Source organism: Apostichopus japonicus, chromosome 16 (genome assembly GCF_037975245.1).
Source record: "Apostichopus japonicus isolate 1M-3 chromosome 16, ASM3797524v1, whole genome shotgun sequence".
NCBI classification, from domain to species: domain Eukaryota; kingdom Metazoa; phylum Echinodermata; class Holothuroidea; order Aspidochirotida; family Stichopodidae; genus Apostichopus; species Apostichopus japonicus.
Window position 1 is genome coordinate 32025765 of NC_092576.1, and position 21066 is coordinate 32046830.

Here is a 21066-nt window from a genome sequence, read left to right on the forward strand (position 1 = left end):
AAGCAGCCACCTGGCTTGACACGTGTAAGCTCAACTTTTACTGCAACGAGCTATCGACTACGTGAGCGATCCTATGGAATAAGCCTTTCTTCCTATTTCTTTGGTGAATTACCAAGACAAACGCGTTAGTAAGTTGAAAAAGGGGTAGGATACAACCCCAGCAAGTTACAAGCGCTAACACGCTCCGAACATACAGCATGCGCTTTATGAACAATGTTCGATGTTCCGACATCTTAAGCAGAGTTGCATTTCGTAGCACCTGATGGCCTAGTCTTGACTAGCCTAGGCGCTAGGTGGTTTCAATAGGAAGCTGGATACCTTTACTGCACTACGAAATGGACACATCTCGACAGGAAGAGATTTGAGAAGTAACGGGTACGTTATCATAACATTCAATACGTGTTTATTACGTTAAATGTGGTGTTGATAAAACGTTGACATAAGATGTCTATGAGATATTACGTTATATTAATGTTATATTAATGTCTTAACGGAAATTGTTTTGAAATAATAGCCCCTAAAGGGTTTCGGTAACATATTTCTTACACCTCTAATAACGCTATCATAGCAAAAGACTAAACATTTAGTAACGCCTTTGTGTTTGCTGAGTAACTCCCTGGACTCCGTTAAACAGCCAGGATTTATGAGGTGGAATTTCTACAAACCCACCCTACACATCCCCTGTTGGGAGTTTGTTCCTGGTGAGTAGGGCTGTAGCTTAGTTAGCTCAGTGGTTAAACCCGGTGCCTTCCAATCAAAAGGTCCCCGGTTCAAGTCACCCCAAGATTAATGTATGTTGTCCAGTTACAGAGCTGTTGACAATTCATAGTCATGGACATTAAAATATGAATGTACGAGACTGACTTTGGTCAGCTTGCGGCTTTGATAAGCCAATGAGGCTTCTTCACAAGTTCCTACTTGCAGGATGATCTAAATTACATACACAAATACATACATATACTGTAGTTGTAAAAGCCACATAGCAGCTGTAGCATTGATTAAGACTCTGATGAAGCAAACTATCCATTCAGTACTCAATTTTTGGAGAGCACTGTGGTCAAGCGGTGTAGGCAGTGTACTGGTGATCTAAGGCTTGCAGGTTTTAGTCCTGGCCAGATCATTCTGTTGTTTCCTTGGGCAAGGCACTTTATCTCCATTGCGTCTTTCCATCCAGGAGGGATTTCTCTCTGTTTAACAGGTTATTGTTGACCAGGGTAATATTGCTAGCGCCTCTGGCTTCGTTATCGATAGATAGGCCGGCGCAGTTCAACCCTCAATATTATTATTAATATTATTTTTCATGGAAAGAACCTCCATTAAACCTCCCTACAGGGTACAGCTTAGGTCTACATCATCAAGGCATTACTTTTCTTCAGAGGTTTTCTGATTGCAACTGGTTGATAACTAAAGGGGTCATCAGCGGTACTGTGGTAATGCAAGCAGTACTGCGAGTGCTGCTGTACTGCAGGCGCTAACAAGGTTATCATACAGGCCACTGTCCTTGACTTCTTTAGCAGCATATACAGAGAAACCACTTTCCTGCACCACAGTGGCGTCAGCAGGGCAAAGGATCGGCCCCAACACTCTATTTGCAAAGATAACCAGGTTTCATGTACTTCCGCCTCGCTCTCAGGACTCCAGGGCAGAGAGATTGTGCCGTCTGGCATGGGAGACCGTCACCACAGCTGCAGAATCTGGCACGGCCCTATGGGTCTCCCATATAGCCAGAAAGGAGAGTGTGAGGGCCGATGCTCTGCCCAGGGGACAACTCGACCCCGACGAGTAAACCCTTCGCAAGGAACATGCGGTAGGTTTTTCCACATGTTCGGCATACCTCTGATAGACCTGCTTACGACAAAGGGCAACAATGGGCTGCCCATCTTTTGTAACAGGCGGTCCCACCTGCAGCCTCCCACATAGCGCCAGGTCCCTGCCTTGAGACGGACCAGAGGTTTAAATTCTTCCCCCCCCCCCCCTTTGGCATGATCAGCCAGATACTGAGGAAGATTCGCAGCTCCAAGGGTAAACTCATCCTAGTGGCTCCCTCCGGACCCCGGGTCCCAGGCCGCAGGTCCCACACACAGGCCCCAGACGGGGACGTCTGGTTTTCCAGACGGCTCCACGCTGGGCATTAACCCAGACATTGACCAGCTCACCAAAGGCATGGCTCATCGCCGTCCACGAGTCAGACAGTTAGCCCCCTCTGCGGGGCTCTCAGCAGTGCTGCATGCCCTGGCAGGGCCGCTGTACGAATCGTCGGGGAACGTTTCCCTGGCTGCTCTTACAAAGAAAACACTCTTCGTCATTGCGGTAGCGTCAGCGTGAAGGAGTTACCTCCAAGCCCTAACAACCAAACAGAACCACATCAGATTCGAGGGCCATGGGGCGAGGACAGTTCCAGACCCGTCCCTTATTGCCAAGAACCGGGCCTTGACTTTCTTGCCCGGGGACATTTTCTTTCCGGAAATCAAAACCCTTTCATCAGTGGCTGAGGACAAGCGATGGTGCCCAGTCAGGGCACTGAAGTGGTACTTAAACAGGACAGAGAAGTTGAGACAAACAACCTCCCTTTTCATCCTGCCACGACCACCTTAAACAGCAGCCGCCAAAGATACCCTATCCCGATGGCTAGTAGAGATGATCCGCCCGTTCACGATGGGGGGATACCCGGCCAAGAGATCACAACATCAGTGGGGCCTCGGCTTCCACAGCTCTCTCTGCCGGTATCCCGATACAGGACATCCTCAAGGTGGCAGCGTGGAAAACACCAACTACGTTCGTCGCCTGTTACTTACCTGACACTCTACACGCCGAGGCAGCTTTTGGTAGCGCGGTGGTAGCCGGTTGGTACTTGGTCCCACCCCTCGGGCCTCCCACCATCGGGCAGTGCCACTCGGTGCTAAGGTTGTGAGGAGACAGGTAAGCGAGGAGCGAAGTAAATATTCCAAAACTTACTGGTTTGGATATTTACGAGTGACGAGCTTACCTGTCTCCATTCCCGCCTCCCTCCCCCGAGGGGGTGGGACACAGCCGGACGGGGGAGCAGTCGTTGGACTAGGCTCACGACTCCAAGCACAACACCAGATAGACAGAGCCAACAACTACTAAGAGTCACCGGCCAGGTCTATCGGTGAGGGTAACTTTGCACCCTGTGTTTTTCATAGGCGTACTCACCTAAGTTGTCTTAGGGTTAGCAAGTGTTGGGCCTTTACAGGATGAGGCTCCTTGTTAGGAAAAAGGGGTAGTTTCGCCTGCAGGGCTCAGGAGAGTGTCCCCCCCCTTACCCGCTGCGGCGGGGAGGATTACACTCTCCCTGCTAGGAAGGCATCAGTGCCTTTTGTTAAGGGCTCACCTTTGAGAAGTTTAGTCGACGGGAGTCCTTGGGGGTGGCCAGAGGATTCTGGCCACCCCTATTTCGGTGACCGTGAGGCCACTTTTAAGGAGTGGTCTCATGAGTAGTGAGGAGTGACCGAGGGGGGGTTCGGTCATAGAGGGCGCACAGTGTTATTATTTTACCAGGACTTTATAGGCACGGTAGAATGAGGTGCTAAGGTTGTGAGGAGACAGGTAAGCTCGTCACTCGTAAATATCCAAACCAGTAAGTTTTTGAATCTCTCTAGGTGACAGCTGCAATACATATTGTTCAAGTGATATTTCCATTCCATTTATTTATCTGCATTGTAACTGGAATAGGAGACTCAATTGTTTTTTGAAAAAGTGTGGTTTGAAATAATTAATTGCAAGGGTAGTACTGTACATACCTTGGAATCATTTTCTTCGTAGATAGCTTTGTCATTATCATCATCAGATGTCTGCAAGAAGTAGAATAAAGTGAATCAATAAACCATATATAAATTCATTGTTGATATACAATATATAACTCTCCAGGTGACAGCTGCAATACATATTGTTCAAGTGATATTTCCATTCCATTTATTTATCTGCATTGTAACTGGAATAGGAGACTCAATTGTTTTTTGAAAAAGTGTGGTTTGAAATAATTACTGTAACTGCAAGGGTAGTACTGTACATACCTTGGAATCATTTTCTTCGTAGATAGCTTTGTCACTATCATCATCAGATGTCTGCAAGAAGTAGAATAATGTGAATCAATAAACCATATAAATTCATTGTTGATATACAATATATAACTCTCCAGCTGCAATACATATTGCCTGACATTGTTAGTTAGCTGCCAATTCTTGGTCTTTGGCTTTCACCTTCCAACATTACTGGAGTGCCAAGTGATTCATTGGTACATTGATCAGTTGCAATTGTAAGCCAATGGTACCCATAGACACTATCATGTGTGGAGCAAACTGCAGATTCTAGTTTCACACAGATAATCTGATCACACCTTTCACATACAGTATATTCTGGTGGCCATGGCGACTAGATCTTTTCATTTTGGCGACTTAAAAGTCTAGTCTTTAGCTAATTAACAGTACCCCTGATAATTAATACTTGTAGATATGCATCATCAAGACAGCTGGGAAACATTCACTGAGATAGGCCTATAATTTATGCAAGACTGTTTACCTGTTCTTCTATTTGCTGCATCATTTTATCAAATACTGGTTGAAGTTCAGGATACTCCTGTAAATCAAATAAATTGATTTAATACTAAAATTAAACTGTGATCAACTACAATATTTCTATGCCATTTTTGCAAATTTACAGCACATACTCCTTTGGTATTTCAAAGGATTCAATAGATGCAATGCATACAGGCCTAGGGTAACTATTAACACTTTTTGCATATCATTTGTTATAGGAAGAACAGTTTGTTACTGGACAAATAGAATCAAAGAATAGGCAATGCTGCATTTAGTTTAACTGATAGCATTTTACTATTTGAAGAGCAAAATTGAAGGAACTTATAAATTTATATATATATACTTTGTTAATGAAACTCCAGGATTGGAAGCAGTTATACTCTTTCAAATTTACTTGTTGTGTGGTTCTGCTGTGGAACAAGAAACCACATGGAATTTGGGAAAAGTATGTTTCTTACACCTCAAAGATAATTGGTATGACATGCATGTTATATCATGCATACATTGATAGTTAATCAGTGTGTATTTCAGAAACATATACATAAGTACATTATAGCACATTTTGATGGTTTGTACCAACAACGTGCACATACTGTATCTGCCAAATCTTAGAATGTACAGCTTTGGGCATTTACTACAAATCTGCTTATTTTGATCTCTTGTGTATTTCGATACAAAACCTATTTTTCTATGATCATGAATTGACAGATTCCAATTTTAAATATTTTCCTCTGATGTTAGTATCATATTACTGATAAAAATTGTAGGATTCCTATGGGGAAATGAATTTAGCACATTTTTGTTGAGATGCTGTATATATGGCAATGTATTATTTTTTTCCTCTTTTTTTTGTGGAGGGGGGAGGGGGTGGGAGCAGAGTCAAAACATTTAGTTAGGATTTATTCAAGTTAACTTCTCCAAATCCTTATAACTCATGTGATGAAGTTTTTACCAAAACAAGCCTGTGGAATATGTTCCAAAATCACGATTTGAATTGTAAAAAACATGTATTGATTTTACCATGTGAATTTACATGTTCCGTACATGAAAGTTAAATTGGAAGTAACATTTTTATTTTTGGTTATGTTATGCTTCAATGACCACCTCCTTTCATAGACAAGAATAGCTAAGAATATACTACAAAATTTATTTTGGTAATATTTCTTCCCTGGAAATTAGAATTTTATATACTTTACCTCTTGGCAGGATACAGTACAAATATCTGTTGAAATGAAGAATAATTGTTTAAGTTTTGGATATTATACATCTATTCCTATTACAGTAAATAAGTTTAGCCAATACCAAATAGGCATGATAGAGCAATATCTAAAAATATCTGAAATATCTTAATATTTTGTAATTACAGAAATTCAAAAATGTTACTTTTGCATTCAGTCGGTTAAATAAACATTCAGGTAACATGTCAATTTAACTCACCATATGAGTACATATTCCCTGTCATTTCATCCAAAAACACAGGCTCATTGGGGTTGTTATCTGTGGCAATTTAAAAATGAAAATCGATAAGTCATAAAGACAATGAAGAGAGTGTTCTCATTAAAAATTAATAGTCCAAAGGCTTCATTTTTCTCAGATCGGCATCAAAATATAATGAAATATATATAGCATAAAATATCTAACAGAATACATAAAGAAAACTTGTTAATTAATAGGTAACAATTAAAAGGCTATTTAAATGCTGTTTCACTTACCAAGTGAATGATGGTATTTTCTCAGATCAGCATCAAAATATAATGCACCATTTGGGGATTCTGAAAGAGTGAAAATGAAGTTTGCAGTTTACAGAACTGATAAAAATTAGTGAGTTCAATAAAAGTAAAATGGCTCTAAAAGTATTTAAAACAATTTGTTCGGATTGAACACAATAAAACTCACCTGTGAATGAGACTGATGTTGATTTGCATGCAGTTTCCTAAAACAAGAATAAAATTAACAAAGTAAGTATGAAACATATTTAGAATGACATTTAAATGTAACAAAATAACAGATCAAACTATTTTCACAATCAACTTTTTTAATTTGTTATGTTAAAACAGAAAAACATGAATTTTCTAAGAACAAGAAAAAGGTATATTGTGTCAGAAAAAAAACATTTCCCCAATCCCTAGGAATAGGTCACGCAACTAGGCCAGGACATCAAGACAGGTTCAGTCCTAAGATCAGCTTCTGAGCAAAACATAGATCAGTGAATTTGTCTAACATAAGAGACTCTTCCTGTACCGAGTCAACCATTTCATTGAATGGATATGGGAGAGCAAAATACAAACATCTTTACAGCTAGTTCATGCAGAACCTGTAAGCAAAACTGAATATAGTTGTCCAGTTTTTTTATCAGGCCGATATGGAATTCCAATGCTATGATTGACATGACCATCATCATAATAGCTGTTGCTTCAGACCATGCTATTTCTATATTTCTGGCCGATTCTTTGTTTTGCAGCCTAAAAATTGCTTGATATGGGACGGGTTCAGTAGACAGTACAATATTTCACCTGTTATATGAGGTATTGACTATGTCCATTCTGATATATTTTATATTCTTAGGTTATAGATTATATAGTAATATATTGTGTATTTTAGCATGATGGAAGCTTTCCCGTATTTGGCCATATGCTCATCAATGGCTGAAGGGGTTTTTAACCTTCATGTACTCTATAGTCTGACAGTAGCTTGATCTAAGAACCTTGTGATGACAAAGTGGGATACACAGCTTCTGAATGGCACCTCTGCCCTAAATGTCTTGACTGACCAATACACGATAGCGTAATATAGTTAACATGCAGCTACCACAACTAACGTTGTTTAGATACAATTTAAAAAAAAGGTGTACTAGGGCTTATTGAATCATGTTTGTGAAATTTACCATAGCCCCACAAAAGTATCCATGGTCAAATCATCTGTGTGAAACAATGCAAATCTACAGTTTGCACCACATTTGACTGTATGTATGTCCCGATTCTGACCAACAATTGAATGCACCATGCACTAAATCATGTGTGTGAAAATCATCAAAACTGCTTGGTATGGGACGGGTTCAGTAGAATATTTTCACCTGTTATATGAGGGATTCAATATGCATATTCTGTTATATTTTATATTCTTAGGGTATATAGATTACATCTATTGTGTATTCTAGCTTGTATAGTTTAATACCCATACCTATAATTATTGTCTTAAATTAATTTACCAAAATATTATGGTACATACCATAGTATTCATTTCCTCCTGAGGCACTTCATCATGCTCTTCATTAGTTGTCTGCAAAAAGTACAATCAGTGAATTATTGATCTTGATTGAAATAAATATAATGCTTAGAGATTTAGGACCTGTCTATATTGGGGTGTGTTATTAAAATGATCAAGAATTTCCACACAATTGGCATCCATACAGGAGTGTATTATCAATATAATTACCACTCGGTTCCGGGGACCACCAATTGCCTTATCTGATGGAACATTTCCCCCGTATTAGGCCATATATGCTCATCAATGGCTGAAGAGGATTAACCTACTGTATAGTCTGACAGTAGCTTGATCTAGGAACCCTGTGATGACAAAGTGGGATACACAGCTTCTGAATGGCACCTCTGCCCTAAATGTCTTGACTGACCAATACACGATAGCGTAATATAGTTAACATGCAGCTACCACAACTAACGTTGTTTAGATACAATTTAAAAAAAAAGGTGTACTAGGGCTTATTGAATCATGTTTGTGAAATTTACCACAGCCCCACAAAAGTATCCATGGTCAAATCATCTGTGTGAAACAATGCAAATCTACAGTTTGCACCACATTTGACTGTATGTATGTCCCGATTCTGACCAACAATTGAATGTACCATGCACTGAATCATGTGTGTGAAAATCATCATAGCTGACACAGCGTATAGATACTGCTTCAGACTATGCTATTTCTATATTTCTGGTCGATCCTTTGTTTCACAGCCTCAAAACTGCTTGGTATGGAACAGGTTCAGTAGAATATTTTCACCTGTTCTATATGAGGGATTCAATATGCCCATTCTGATATATTTTATATTTTTATGGTATATATATTGTGTATTCTAGCTTGTATAGTATAATACCAATGCCTATAATTATTGTCTAAATTAATTTACCAAAATATTTTAGTACATACCATAGTATTCATTTCCTCCTGAGGTACTTCATCCTGCTCTTCATTAGTTGTCTGCAAAAGGTACAATCAGTGAATTATTGATCTTGATTGAAAGAAATATAATGCTTAGAGATTTAGGACCTGTCTTTATTGGGATGTGTTCTTAAAATGATCAAGAATGTAACAATTGGCATCCATACATGGTGTGTACAATATCAATAATTACCGCTCTGTTCCTGGGACCACCAATGCAATATTCTTTATCTGATGGAGCCTTTCCCCCGTATGAGGCCATATGTTCAATGCATAGCTGGAGAGAATTTTAACCTACGGTATAGTCTGACAGTAGTTTGATCTAGGAACCTTGTGATGACAAAGTGGGATACACAGCTTCTGAATGGCACCTCTGCCCTAAATGTCTTGACTGACCAATACATGATAGCGTAATATAGTTAACATGCAGCTACCACAACTGACGTTGTTTAGATACAATTTAAAAAAAATTGTACTAGGGCTTATTGAATCATGTTTGTGAAATTTACCATAGCCCCACAAAAGTATCCATGGTCAAATCATCTGTGTGAAACAATGCAAATCTACAGTTTGCACCACATTTGACTGTATGTATGTCCCGATTCTGACCAACAATTGAATGCACCATGCACTAAATCATGTGTGTGAAAATCATCAAAACTGCTTGGTATGGGACGGGTTCAGTAGAATATTTTCACCTGTTATATGAGGGATTCAATATGCATATTCTGTTATATTTTATATTCTTAGGGTATATAGATTACATCTATTGTGTATTCTAGCTTGTATAGTTTAATACCCATACCTATAATTATTGTCTTAAATTAATTTACCAAAATATTATGGTACATACCATAGTATTCATTTCCTCCTGAGGCACTTCAACATGCTCTTCATTAGTTGTCTGCAAAAAGTACAATCAGTGAATTATTGATCTTGATTGAAATAAATATAATGCTTAGAGATTTAGGACCTGCCTATATTGGGGTGTGTTATTAAAATGATCAAGAATTTCCACACAATTGGCATCCATACAGGAGTGTATTATCAATATTATTACCACTCGGTTCAGGGGACCACCAATTGCCTTCCTTATCTGATGGAACATTTCCCCCGTATATGCTCATCAATGGCTGAAGAGGATTAACCTACTGTATAGTCTGACAGTAGCTTGATCTAGGAACCCTGTGATGACAAAGTGGGATACACAGCTTCTGAATGGCACCTCTGCCCTAAATGTCTTGACTGACCAATACACGATAGCGTAATATAGTTAACATGCAGCTACCACAACTAACGTTGTTTAGATACAATTTAATTAAAAGATGTACTAGGGCTTATTGAATCATGTTTGTGAAATTTACCATAGCCCCACAAAAGTATCCATCCTCAAATCATCTGTGTGAAACAATGCAAATCTACAGTTTGCACCACATTTGACTGTATGTATGTCCCGATTCTGACCAACAATTGAATGTACCATGCACTGAATCATGTGTGTGAAAATCATCATAGCTGACACAGCGTATAGATACTGCTTCAGACTATGCTATTTCTATATTTCTGGTCGATCCTTTGTTTCGCAGCCTCAAAACTGCTTGGTATGGGACGGTTTCAGTAGAATATTTTCACCTGTTATATGAGGGATTTATATTCTGTTATATTTTATATTCTTAGGGTATATAGATTACATCTATTGTGTATTCTAGCTTGTATAGTTTAATACCCATACCTATAATTATTGTCTTAAATTAATTTACCAAAATATTATGGTACATACCATAGTATTCATTTCCTCCTGAGGTACTTCATCATGCTCTTCATTAGTTGTCTGCAAAAAGTACAATCAGTGAATTATTGATCTTGATTGAAATAAATATAATGCTTAGAGATTTAGGACCTGTCTATATTGGGGTGTGTTATTAAAATGATCAAGAATGTCCACACAATTGGCATCCATACAGGAGTGTATTATCAATATTATTACCACTCGGTTCCGGGGACCACCAATTGCCTTCCTTATCTGATGGAACATTTCCCCCGTATTAGGCCATATATGCTCATCAATGGCTGAAGAGGATTAACCTACTGTATAGTCTGACAGTAGCTTGATCTAGGAACCCTGTGATGACAAAGTGGGATACACAGCTTCTGAATGGCACCTCTGCCCTAAATGTCTTGACTGACCAATACACGATAGCGTAATATAGTTAACATGCAGCTACCACAACTAACGTTGTTTAGATACAATTTAATTAAAAGATGTACTAGGGCTTATTGAATCATGTTTGTGAAATTTACCATAGCCCCACAAAAGTATCCATCCTCAAATCATCTGTGTGAAACAATGCAAATCTACAGTTTGCACCACATTTGACTGTATGTATGTCCCGATTCTGACCAACAATTGAATGTACCATGCACTGAATCATGTGTGTGAAAATCATCATAGCTGACACAGCGTATAGATACTGCTTCAGACTATGCTATTTCTATATTTCTGGTCGATCCTTTGTTTCGCAGCCTCAAAACTGCTTGGTATGGGACGGTTTCAGTAGAATATTTTCACCTGTTATATGAGGGATTTATATTCTGTTATATTTTATATTCTTAGGGTATATAGATTACATCTATTGTGTATTCTAGCTTGTATAGTTTAATACCCATACCTATAATTATTGTCTTAAATTAATTTACCAAAATATTATGGTACATACCATAGTATTCATTTCCTCCTGAGGTACTTCATCATGCTCTTCATTAGTTGTCTGCAAAAAGTACAATCAGTGAATTATTGATCTTGATTGAAATAAATATAATGCTTAGAGATTTAGGACCTGTCTATATTGGGGTGTGTTATTAAAATGATCAAGAATGTCCACACAATTGGCATCCATACAGGAGTGTATTATCAATATTATTACCACTCGGTTCCGGGGACCACCAATTGCCTTCCTTATCTGATGGAACATTTCCCCCGTATTAGGCCATATATGCTCATCAATGGCTGAAGAGGATTAACCTACTGTATAGTCTGACAGTAGCTTGATCTAGGAACCTTGTGATGACAAAGTGGGATACACAGCTTCTGAATGGCACCTCTGCCCTAAATGTCTTGACTGACCAATACTGTCATAAAAGTGTAATAATGTTAACATACAGCTACCACGACTGAAGGTGTTTAGATATTATACAACACCTAATTATATTCCGGCCATTTGATTGGTCCATTGCTCGTCGATTGCATGCAAAATCCGCTCTATTGCACTCTATGAAATAGAACCATGTGCTATACTTTTTTGATAGCACTTTTTTCAATGGTAAGAGAGCATAGAAACCTGTCTGTTCAAAAAAATCTGTTGCATGAGTGCATTTTACATCCAATTATATCCAAATTTGAAGGTGTTGTATGAAACAAATAATGAATGGTTTCCATTTGTGCAATAGTACAAATATTACATTCGTTGAAAAATGTAATTTGTTCCATTCAACTCAGCTGCGCCTCGTTGAATGGAACTTTCCATCTTTTAACTCATGAAATATTTGCACTATTGCACTCATAACCATCTATAATTTGTATACTATCTTAAAGAAAGGTGTACTATTGAATCATGTTTGTGAAATTTACCATAGCCCCACAAAAGTATCCATCCTCAAATCATCTGTGTGAAACAATGCAAATCTACAGTTTGCACCACATTTGACTGTATGTATGTCCCGATTCTGACCAACAATTGAATGTACCATGCACTGAATCATGTGTGTGAAAATCATCATAGCTGACACAGCGTATAGATACTGCTTCAGACTATGCTATTTCTATATTTCTGGTCGATCCTTTGTTTCGCAGCCTCAAAACTGCTTGGTATGGGACGGGTTCAGTAGAATATTTTCACCTGTTATATGAGGGATTTATATTCTGTTATATTTTATATTCTTAGGGTATATAGATTACATCTATTGTGTATTCTAGCTTGTATAGTTTAATACCCATACCTATAATTATTGTCTTAAATTAATTTACCAAAATATTATGGTACATACCATAGTATTCATTTCCTCCTGAGGTACTTCATCATGCTCTTCATTAGTTGTCTGCAAAAAGTACAATCAGTGAATTATTGATCTTGATTGAAATAAATATAATGCTTAGAGATTTAGGACCTGTCTATATTGGGGTGTGTTATTAAAATGATCAAGAATGTCCACACAATTGGCATCCATACAGGAGTGTATTATCAATATTATTACCACTCGGTTCCGGGGACCACCAATTGCCTTCCTTATCTGATGGAACATTTCCCCCGTATTAGGCCATATATGCTCATCAATGGCTGAAGAGGATTAACCTACTGTATAGTCTGACAGTAGCTTGATCTAGGAACCTTGTGATGACAAAGTGGGATACACAGCTTCTGAATGGCACCTCTGCCCTAAATGTCTTGACTGACCAATACTGTCATAAAAGTGTAATAATGTTAACATACAGCTACCACGACTGAAGGTGTTTAGATATTATACAACACCTAATTATATTCCGGCCATTTGATTGGTCCATTGCTCGTCGATTGCATGCAAAATCCGCTCTATTGCACTCTATGAAATAGAACCATGTGCTATACTTTTTTGATAGCACTTTTTTCAATGGTAAGAGAGCATAGAAACCTGTCTGTTCAAAAAAATCTGTTGCATGAGTGCATTTTACATCCAATTATATCCAAATTTGAAGGTGTTGTATGAAACAAATAATGAATGGTTTCCATTTGTGCAATAGTACAAATATTACATTCGTTGAAAAATGTAATTTGTTCCATTCAACTCAGCTGCGCCTCGTTGAATGGAACTTTCCATCTTTTAACTCATGAAATATTTGCACTATTGCACTCATAACCATCTATAATTTGTATACTATCTTAAAGAAAGGTGTACTATTGAATCATGTTTGTGAAATTTACCATAGCCCCACAAAAGTATCCATCCTCAAATCATCTGTGTGAAACAATGCAAATCTACAGTTTGCACCACATTTGACTGTATGTATGTCCCGATTCTGACCAACAATTGAATGTACCATGCACTGAATCATGTGTGTGAAAATCATCATAGCTGACACAGCGTATAGATACTGCTTCAGACTATGCTATTTCTATATTTCTGGTCGATCCTTTGTTTCACAGCCTCAAAACTGCTTGGTATGGGACGGGTTCAGTAGAATATTTTCACCTGTTATATGAGGGATTTATATTCTGTTATATTTTATATTCTTAGGGTATATAGATTACATCTATTGTGTATTCTAGCTTGTATAGTTTAATACCCATACCTATAATTATTGTCTTAAATTAATTTACCAAAATATTATGGTACATACCATAGTATTCATTTCCTCCTGAGGTACTTCATCATGCTCTTCATTAGTTGTCTGCAAAAAGTACAATCAGTGAATTATTGATCTTGATTGAAATAAATATAATGCTTAGAGATTTAGGACCTGTCTATATTGGGGTGTGTTATTAAAATGATCAAGAATGTCCACACAATTGGCATCCATACAGGAGTGTATTATCAATATTATTACCACTCGGTTCCGGGGACCACCAATTGCCTTCCTTATCTGATGGAACATTTCCCCCGTATTAGGCCATATATGCTCATCAATGGCTGAAGAGGATTAACCTACTGTATAGTCTGACAGTAGCTTGATCTAGGAACCTTGTGATGACAAAGTGGGATACACAGCTTCTGAATGGCACCTCTGCCCTAAATGTCTTGACTGACCAATACTGTCATAAAAGTGTAATAATGTTAACATACAGCTACCACGACTGAAGGTGTTTAGATATTATACAACACCTAATTATATTCCGGCCATTTGATTGGTCCATTGCTCGTCGATTGCATGCAAAATCCGCTCTATTGCACTCTATGAAATAGAACCATGTGCTATACTTTTTTGATAGCACTTTTTTCAATGGTAAGAGAGCATAGAAACCTGTCTGTTCAAAAAAATCTGTTGCATGAGTGCATTTTACATCCAATTATATCCAAATTTGAAGGTGTTGTATGAAACAAATAATGAATGGTTTCCATTTGTGCAATAGTACAAATATTACATTCGTTGAAAAATGTAATTTGTTCCATTCAACTCAGCTGCGCCTCGTTGAATGGAACTTTCCATCTTTTAACTCATGAAATATTTGCACTATTGCACTCATAACCATCTATAATTTGTATACTATCTTAAAGAAAGGTGTACTATTGAATTGTGTTTGTGATATTTATCATAGCCCCACAAAAGTATCCATCCTCAAATCATCTGTGTGAAACAATGCAGATCTACAGTTTGCACCACATTTGACTGTATGTATGTCCCGATTCTGACCAACAATTGAATGTACCATGCACTGAATCATGTGTGTGAAAATCATCATAGCTGACACAGCATATAGATACTGCTTCAGACTATGCTATTTCTATATTTCTGGTCGATCCTTTGTTTCGCAGCCTCAAAACTGCTTGGTATGGGACGGGTTCAGTAGAATATTTTCACCTGTTATATGAGGGATTCAATATGCATATTCTGTTATATTTTATATTCTTAGGGTATATAGATTACATCTATTGTGTATTCTAGCTTGTATAGTTTAATACCCATACCTATAATTATTGTCTTAAATTAATTTACCAAAATATTATGGTACATACCATAGTATTCATTTCCTCCTGAGGTACTTCATCATGCTCTTCATTAGTTGTCTGCAAAAAGTACAATCAGTAAATTATTGATCTTGATTGAAATAAATATAATGCTTAGAGATTTAGGACCTGTCTATATTGGGGTGTGTTATTAAAATGATCAAGAATGTCCACACAAATGGCATCCATACAGGAGTGTATTATCAATATTATTACCACTCGGTTCCGGGGACCACCAATTGCCTTCCTTATCTGATGGAACATTTCCCCCGTATTAGGCCATATATGCTCATCAATGGCTGAAGAGGATTAACCTACTGTATAGTCTGACAGTAGCTTGATCTAGGAACCTTGTATTGACAAAGTGGGATACACAGCTTCTGAATGGCACCTCTGCCCTAAATGTCTTGACTGACCAATACACGATAGCGTAATATAGTTAACATGCAGCTACCACAACTGACGTTGTTTAGATACAATTTAATTAAAAGATGTACTAGGGCTTATTGAATCATGTTTGTGAAATTTATCATAGCCCCACAAAAGTATCCATCCTCAAATCATCTGTGTGAAACAATGCAAATCTACAGTTTGCACCACATTTGACTGTATGTATGTCCCGATTCTGACCAACAATTGAATGCACCATGCACTGAATCATGTGTGTGAAAATCATCATAGCTGACACAGCGTATAGATACTGCTTCAGACTATGCTATTTCTATATTTCTGGTCGATCCTTTGTTTCGCAGCCTCAAAACTGCTTGGTATGGGACGGGTTCAGTAGAATATTTTCACCTGTTATATGAGGGATTTATATTCTGTTATATTTTATATTCTTAGGGTATATAGATTACATCTATTGTGTATTCTAGCTTGTATAGTTTAATACCCATACCTATAATTATTGTCTTAAATTAATTTACCAAAATATTATGGTACATACCATAGTATTCATTTCCTCCTGAGGTACTTCATCATGCTCTTCATTAGTTGTCTGCAAAAAGTACAATCAGTAAATTATTGATCTTGATTGAAATAAATATAATGCTTAGAGATTTAGGACCTGTCTATATTGGGGTGTGTTATTAAAATGATCAAGAATTTTCACACAATTGGCATCCATACAGGAGTGTATTATCAATATAATCACCACTCGGTTCAGGGGACCACCAATTGCCTTCCTTATCTAATGGAACATTTCCCCCGTATTAGGCCATATATGCTCATCAATGGCTGAAGAGGATTAACCTACTGTATAGTCTGACAGTAGCTTGATCTAGGAACCTTGTGATGACAAAGTGGGATACACAGCTTCTGAATGGCACCTCTGCCCTAAATGTCTTGACTGACCAATACTGTCATAAAAGTGTAATAATTTTAACATGCAGCTACCACGACTGAAGGTGTTTAGATATTATACAACACCTAATTATATTCCGGCCATTTGATTGGTCAATTGCTCATCGATTGCATGCAAAATCCGCTCTATTGCACTCTATGAAATAGAACCTTGTGCTATACTTTTTTGATAGCACTTTTTTTCAATGGTAAGAGAGCATAGAAACCTGTCTGTTCAAAAAAATCTGTTGCATGAGTGCATTTTACAATTTACTTCGCTCCTCTCTTACCTGTCTCCCACTCCACTATTGCACTTTCCTATCTACCTAACTACACATTTGGAATATTTTAGCACTGCGCCCTCGCTCCCTAGGCACCGCCCACTAACTCCTCCTTCCGAATCTACCAGCCAGGAAGAAACACTACATTTTTGTGAACGAAATCTTTTCAATTTTTCGAACGCTTTTTGGACAAGTTTTGGGACTTTTTCACAGATCTGCAGATCCTAGAAGACATTTCCAACACTTCCTTAGAAGCACTGCTTAAGTATCCTTTTAAATTCGATCTTTTCACCATTTTCTCATGCCCATTCTGTACACGTTTTTAGACCATATACATGTTACTGTGGGTACCAGATGCGCGATTTTCATAGTCACGCGAATCTCGTCCAGTGGCCGTTTTGGCTCAGCTGTTTTCTCCCCTTGCACCCTTCGGTGCTGCTGTTTAGCCTAGACAGGGCTTAGGCCCTCCTGAGCCGTTTTTTGCGACCACCTAGGCTGTGGGGAAACTTGTACCCGTTTTTCTAGACGTGTTTGTCTTTTTGCCTTAACACTAGGCTCGGTTTTTGTACGATAGGATACGACTTTTGTACGTTAGGCTAGAGGCTAGGCCTCAAAAAAAAAAAAAAAAAAAGTTGCGACCTTTACGGTCTGAATCATTGTTCCCTTGCCCCAAGTGGTTCTTCCATGAGGGGAAGGCATTTTGTATGTTTTTGTGTGTTCCTTAACGATCTTTTCAGATGGCATCAAAGGAAGGCAGAACATCGATCAAGTGCGCAACTTGCTCGCTCTTTCGTCCAGGAAGGACCTGGGACGACCATGAGCTATGCCCGATGTGCAGGTCTTGCTCACGACGGGACCCATGCTCGATATGCGTCACGCTGACTCCAGCAAATTGGCAGGAGATTGAGGCCTGGATGGCAACTCGCAGGGAGAAATTGCAATCTAAGCTCACAAGACTCTCACCACCTCCCGCCCCGGCTTCTGAACCGGAGGCACCTGAAGGGAGTGTTTTGGAGCCAGTCGCCTCTGGCGATGGTTCCCCACTCGTTGCAGTACCGGTTGGGTCCGGGAATAGCACGAGTTCTAATGCCAAATCAAAAGGCAAGAGAAGCAACAAGGGCAAGGGCAAAGCCCCCAGACCCAAACGGACCACACGTCCGGAAGAAGGGTCGACGCAACTGCAGTCCACTGGTCCACAGACCACCGAACCTCCAGACCTCTGGTCCACTGGACCACCAGAATTGCCAGTCCCTGCAGACCTGAGCTCTGAGATACAACTCACCAGGGACAGAGGAAAACGGCCGGCACCACAGCCGACCAGACCTCGCTCCAGGAGCAGATCCCCACATCCAAGGGACCCATCTCCAGTCCAGGACGAATCCTCCCAGGACTCAGACAGCGGCTATAGACGCAGAGGCAGCGATAGACCGACAGGAGCCAGGGACCCTCCCCGAGGGGAGCGACCACAAGCGGATGGGAATTGGCTTCTCTCCCAACTGTCCGCTATATTACAACCACTCGTCGCACAAATGACGCCCGCACAGAATGCGGCCACAACCGACGCATCCACCGCTCCACAGCTGCCAGTCAGGCCGCTAACCCTGGACCAGGGAAGACCTCCACTGACACCCATGGACCACGATCTGGACGCACTGGAGCTAGTAGCGTCAGAAACATGGTCTGAACGTGGGGATGAAGCCTCAGTCCTGGACGAGTACGAGTCACAGGTTGACGAGGCGGAAGATGAGGAGGACGAAGAGCAAAGCGTCAAAGGCATTGACCTGCCCCCAGACCTCATCGCGAAGGCCATCCACATCTTCACAACAAGACTCGGCTTTGAGCTGCCTCCCAACCCCAAGCCAACAGAGCGGACTTCGAAACTGCGGACCACGAATGAGCCGTCGCAGTCCACGACACCTTGTGTCCCGGTGGACGCTGTCTGCTTCGACAGGATCGAAGGGCTTCAGGCCAAAAAGAGATGGACTGCTTTTCCAGCAAAGCAGGATAGAGCCCTAAAGATCCATGACGATACTTGGAAACGAATCTTCAAGGTTCCGTCCATTACAGGGGAGGTCAGGGACCGACTCAGAGCGGAACAAGCTCTGAGCTCGGGTTACTTCAGAGAGCCACTGCGCAAGAAAGCGGAACAATCGGCCTATGACCTCGACCAGGCCTCCAGAGTCGGGATGAAGTTTGCCTCTACTTTTATGCTCGCAGCAGAACTGCTGATGAGGCACCACCAGCAGCTGCCAGAGGACAAAGACCAGATCCCAGACCGGGAGGCATCACAAATCCTGTGGCTGTTGGGACCACTGGCGAGACTCATCTATGATCAGTTCGCCAGGATGTCTGTAAAGCTGGTGGAATCAAGACGAGACAACGTTCTTGCAGCAATGCGGTGGCCAGACGGGGAGACTCGCGAGAGATTAACACACCTCCCAATAGCAAACGAAGACCTGTTCGCGGGCCAGTTTGCGGACGCTGTGCAGTCGGAGTTCACAAAACGAGACTCCCTCGCCAAGACGTCGTTCTCGAGGCTGAACACCCGGAGACCCCAGGGACAGAACGCTCCCACGAGATCGTTCTCTGGCCCCAGACCTGTCAGGAGCCGCGGTCGGAGCAACGCCCCGTCCTCAGGCGACAGACGTGGCAGGTCTCGTAGACCATCCCCACCGAGAAACAGACAATACCGGGGAGCGGGATGGAGACCGCAAGGAACGGTTCGGTCATGGAACGCACCCAGACAGCCAGCAGCACGACGAGGTAGGACCGGACCTGACCCACGTGGTGCTCAGCCACCCAGATCCACCTTCGGTGCCCGGCCCTAGGGATGCCCACCCTACCACGGTCTACCCGATGGTAGGGGGGAGACTTCGACTATTCACCCAGCAATGGGAACTTCTGGGTCCGGACTCTTGGGTATTGGAGGTGATCTCAGCGGGGTACCGCATAGAATTCGTCGATATACCCCACTTACCTCCGGAAGGCGGAGGGAGGAGAATCACCCCAATCCCCGAGGATCCAGACCAACGCCGCGCTCTGGAGACAGAAATCCAGGCATTGTTGGACAAGGGCGCGGTAGTGAGGACGACAGGAAGGGAGGGACCCCTTTTCCGTTCGTCATTCTTCCTCACTCCAAAAAAAGACAAGTCCTGGAGGCCGATTCTGAACCTGCGGCCATTAAACAAAGCGTTTATAAAACCAAAACGCTTCAGGATGGAAACACTATCCATCATCCTACCATCCCTCAACAAAGGGATGTGGGCATCAACGGTGGATCTGAAAGACGCCTACTTACACATACCGATCCACCCGAAACACCAGCGATTCCTCGCATTCAGCTATGGGGGAACAGACTTCAAGTTCACAGCACTCCCGTTCGGACTATCCACCGCCCCAAGGGTGTTTACCCGAGTAGCGGGAGCAGCAGTCAAGGAACTCCGTCGCAGAGGAATTCCTCTGTTCGTCTACCTAGACGACTGGCTCATACTAGGCGACTCGTATCAGGAGGCACGACGCAACGTCACCCTTACGACAGACCTCCTTTTTCGTCTCGGCTGGCTGGTCAACGATGGCAAATCCAACCTCACCCCAAGCCAGCAAGTCAAATACCTCGGAGCCGACCTCGACTTCGCCGAGGGGTCAGTCCGACCATCCCAAGAGAGGATATTACAACTGGCGCAGCTAGCCCAGCGCATGCTCAACAGGCAATTCTCGACGGCGAGAACCTGGCTGTAGCTCCTCGGACTCATAGCCAGCCTCGTGGGCATCACCCCCTTTTGCAAGCTTCGGATGAGGCCTCTCCAATTCCACTTACTGAGCCTCTACAAACCGGAGGTCTCCGACATACAAATGCGAGTACCTCTAGCCCCCCTAGACACACAACACCTCGCTTGGTGGGCGAATCCGGAGAACTGGGCCAACGGGAGACCCTTCCACCAGGAGAGGCCCCTTACGTCAATTACCTCCGACGCCTCATTAGTCGGCTGGGGAGCATTCTGGCAGACCCTCACAGTCGC

At 41.1% G+C, this 21066-nt stretch overlaps 3 protein-coding genes across 4 annotated transcripts in view; 2 read left to right on the forward strand and 1 right to left on the reverse strand.

Annotated features, from left to right (window-relative positions):
• The window catches only part of LOC139982131 (uncharacterized), a 221487-nt gene extending 210951 nt beyond the window's left edge, over positions 1-10536 (reverse strand). Inside the window, exons 1-11 of one of the 2 annotated variants that reach the window (XM_071994722.1) lie at positions 10510-10536; positions 9583-9633; positions 8718-8768; positions 7785-7835; positions 6453-6489; positions 6269-6328; positions 5994-6053; positions 5753-5778; positions 4540-4596; positions 4035-4085; positions 3762-3812 (exon numbers count right to left, since the gene is read on the reverse strand). In XM_071994722.1, the coding sequence (XP_071850823.1) occupies positions 3762-3812; positions 4035-4085; positions 4540-4596; positions 5753-5778; positions 5994-6053; positions 6269-6328; positions 6453-6489; positions 7785-7835; positions 8718-8768; positions 9583-9633; positions 10510-10521 (507 nt within the window). In that variant the 5' untranslated portion in view covers positions 10522-10536. The remainder of the gene's footprint in view (positions 1-3761; positions 3813-4034; positions 4086-4539; positions 4597-5752; positions 5779-5993; positions 6054-6268; positions 6329-6452; positions 6490-7784; positions 7836-8717; positions 8769-9582; positions 9634-10509) is intronic. The other variant, XM_071994726.1, reaches the window with a different exon arrangement.
• LOC139982136 (uncharacterized) overlaps positions 1-21066 on the forward strand; it is a 175332-nt gene that overhangs the window by 130702 nt on the left and 23564 nt on the right. The window lies entirely within an intron of this gene.
• Positions 17043-19875, forward strand: LOC139982133 (uncharacterized). Its single transcript, XM_071994732.1, has 2 exons — positions 17043-17312; positions 17785-19875. The coding sequence occupies exon 2, from the start codon at positions 17785-17787 to the stop codon at positions 19873-19875; it is 2091 nt and encodes a 696-aa protein (XP_071850833.1). The 5' UTR covers positions 17043-17312.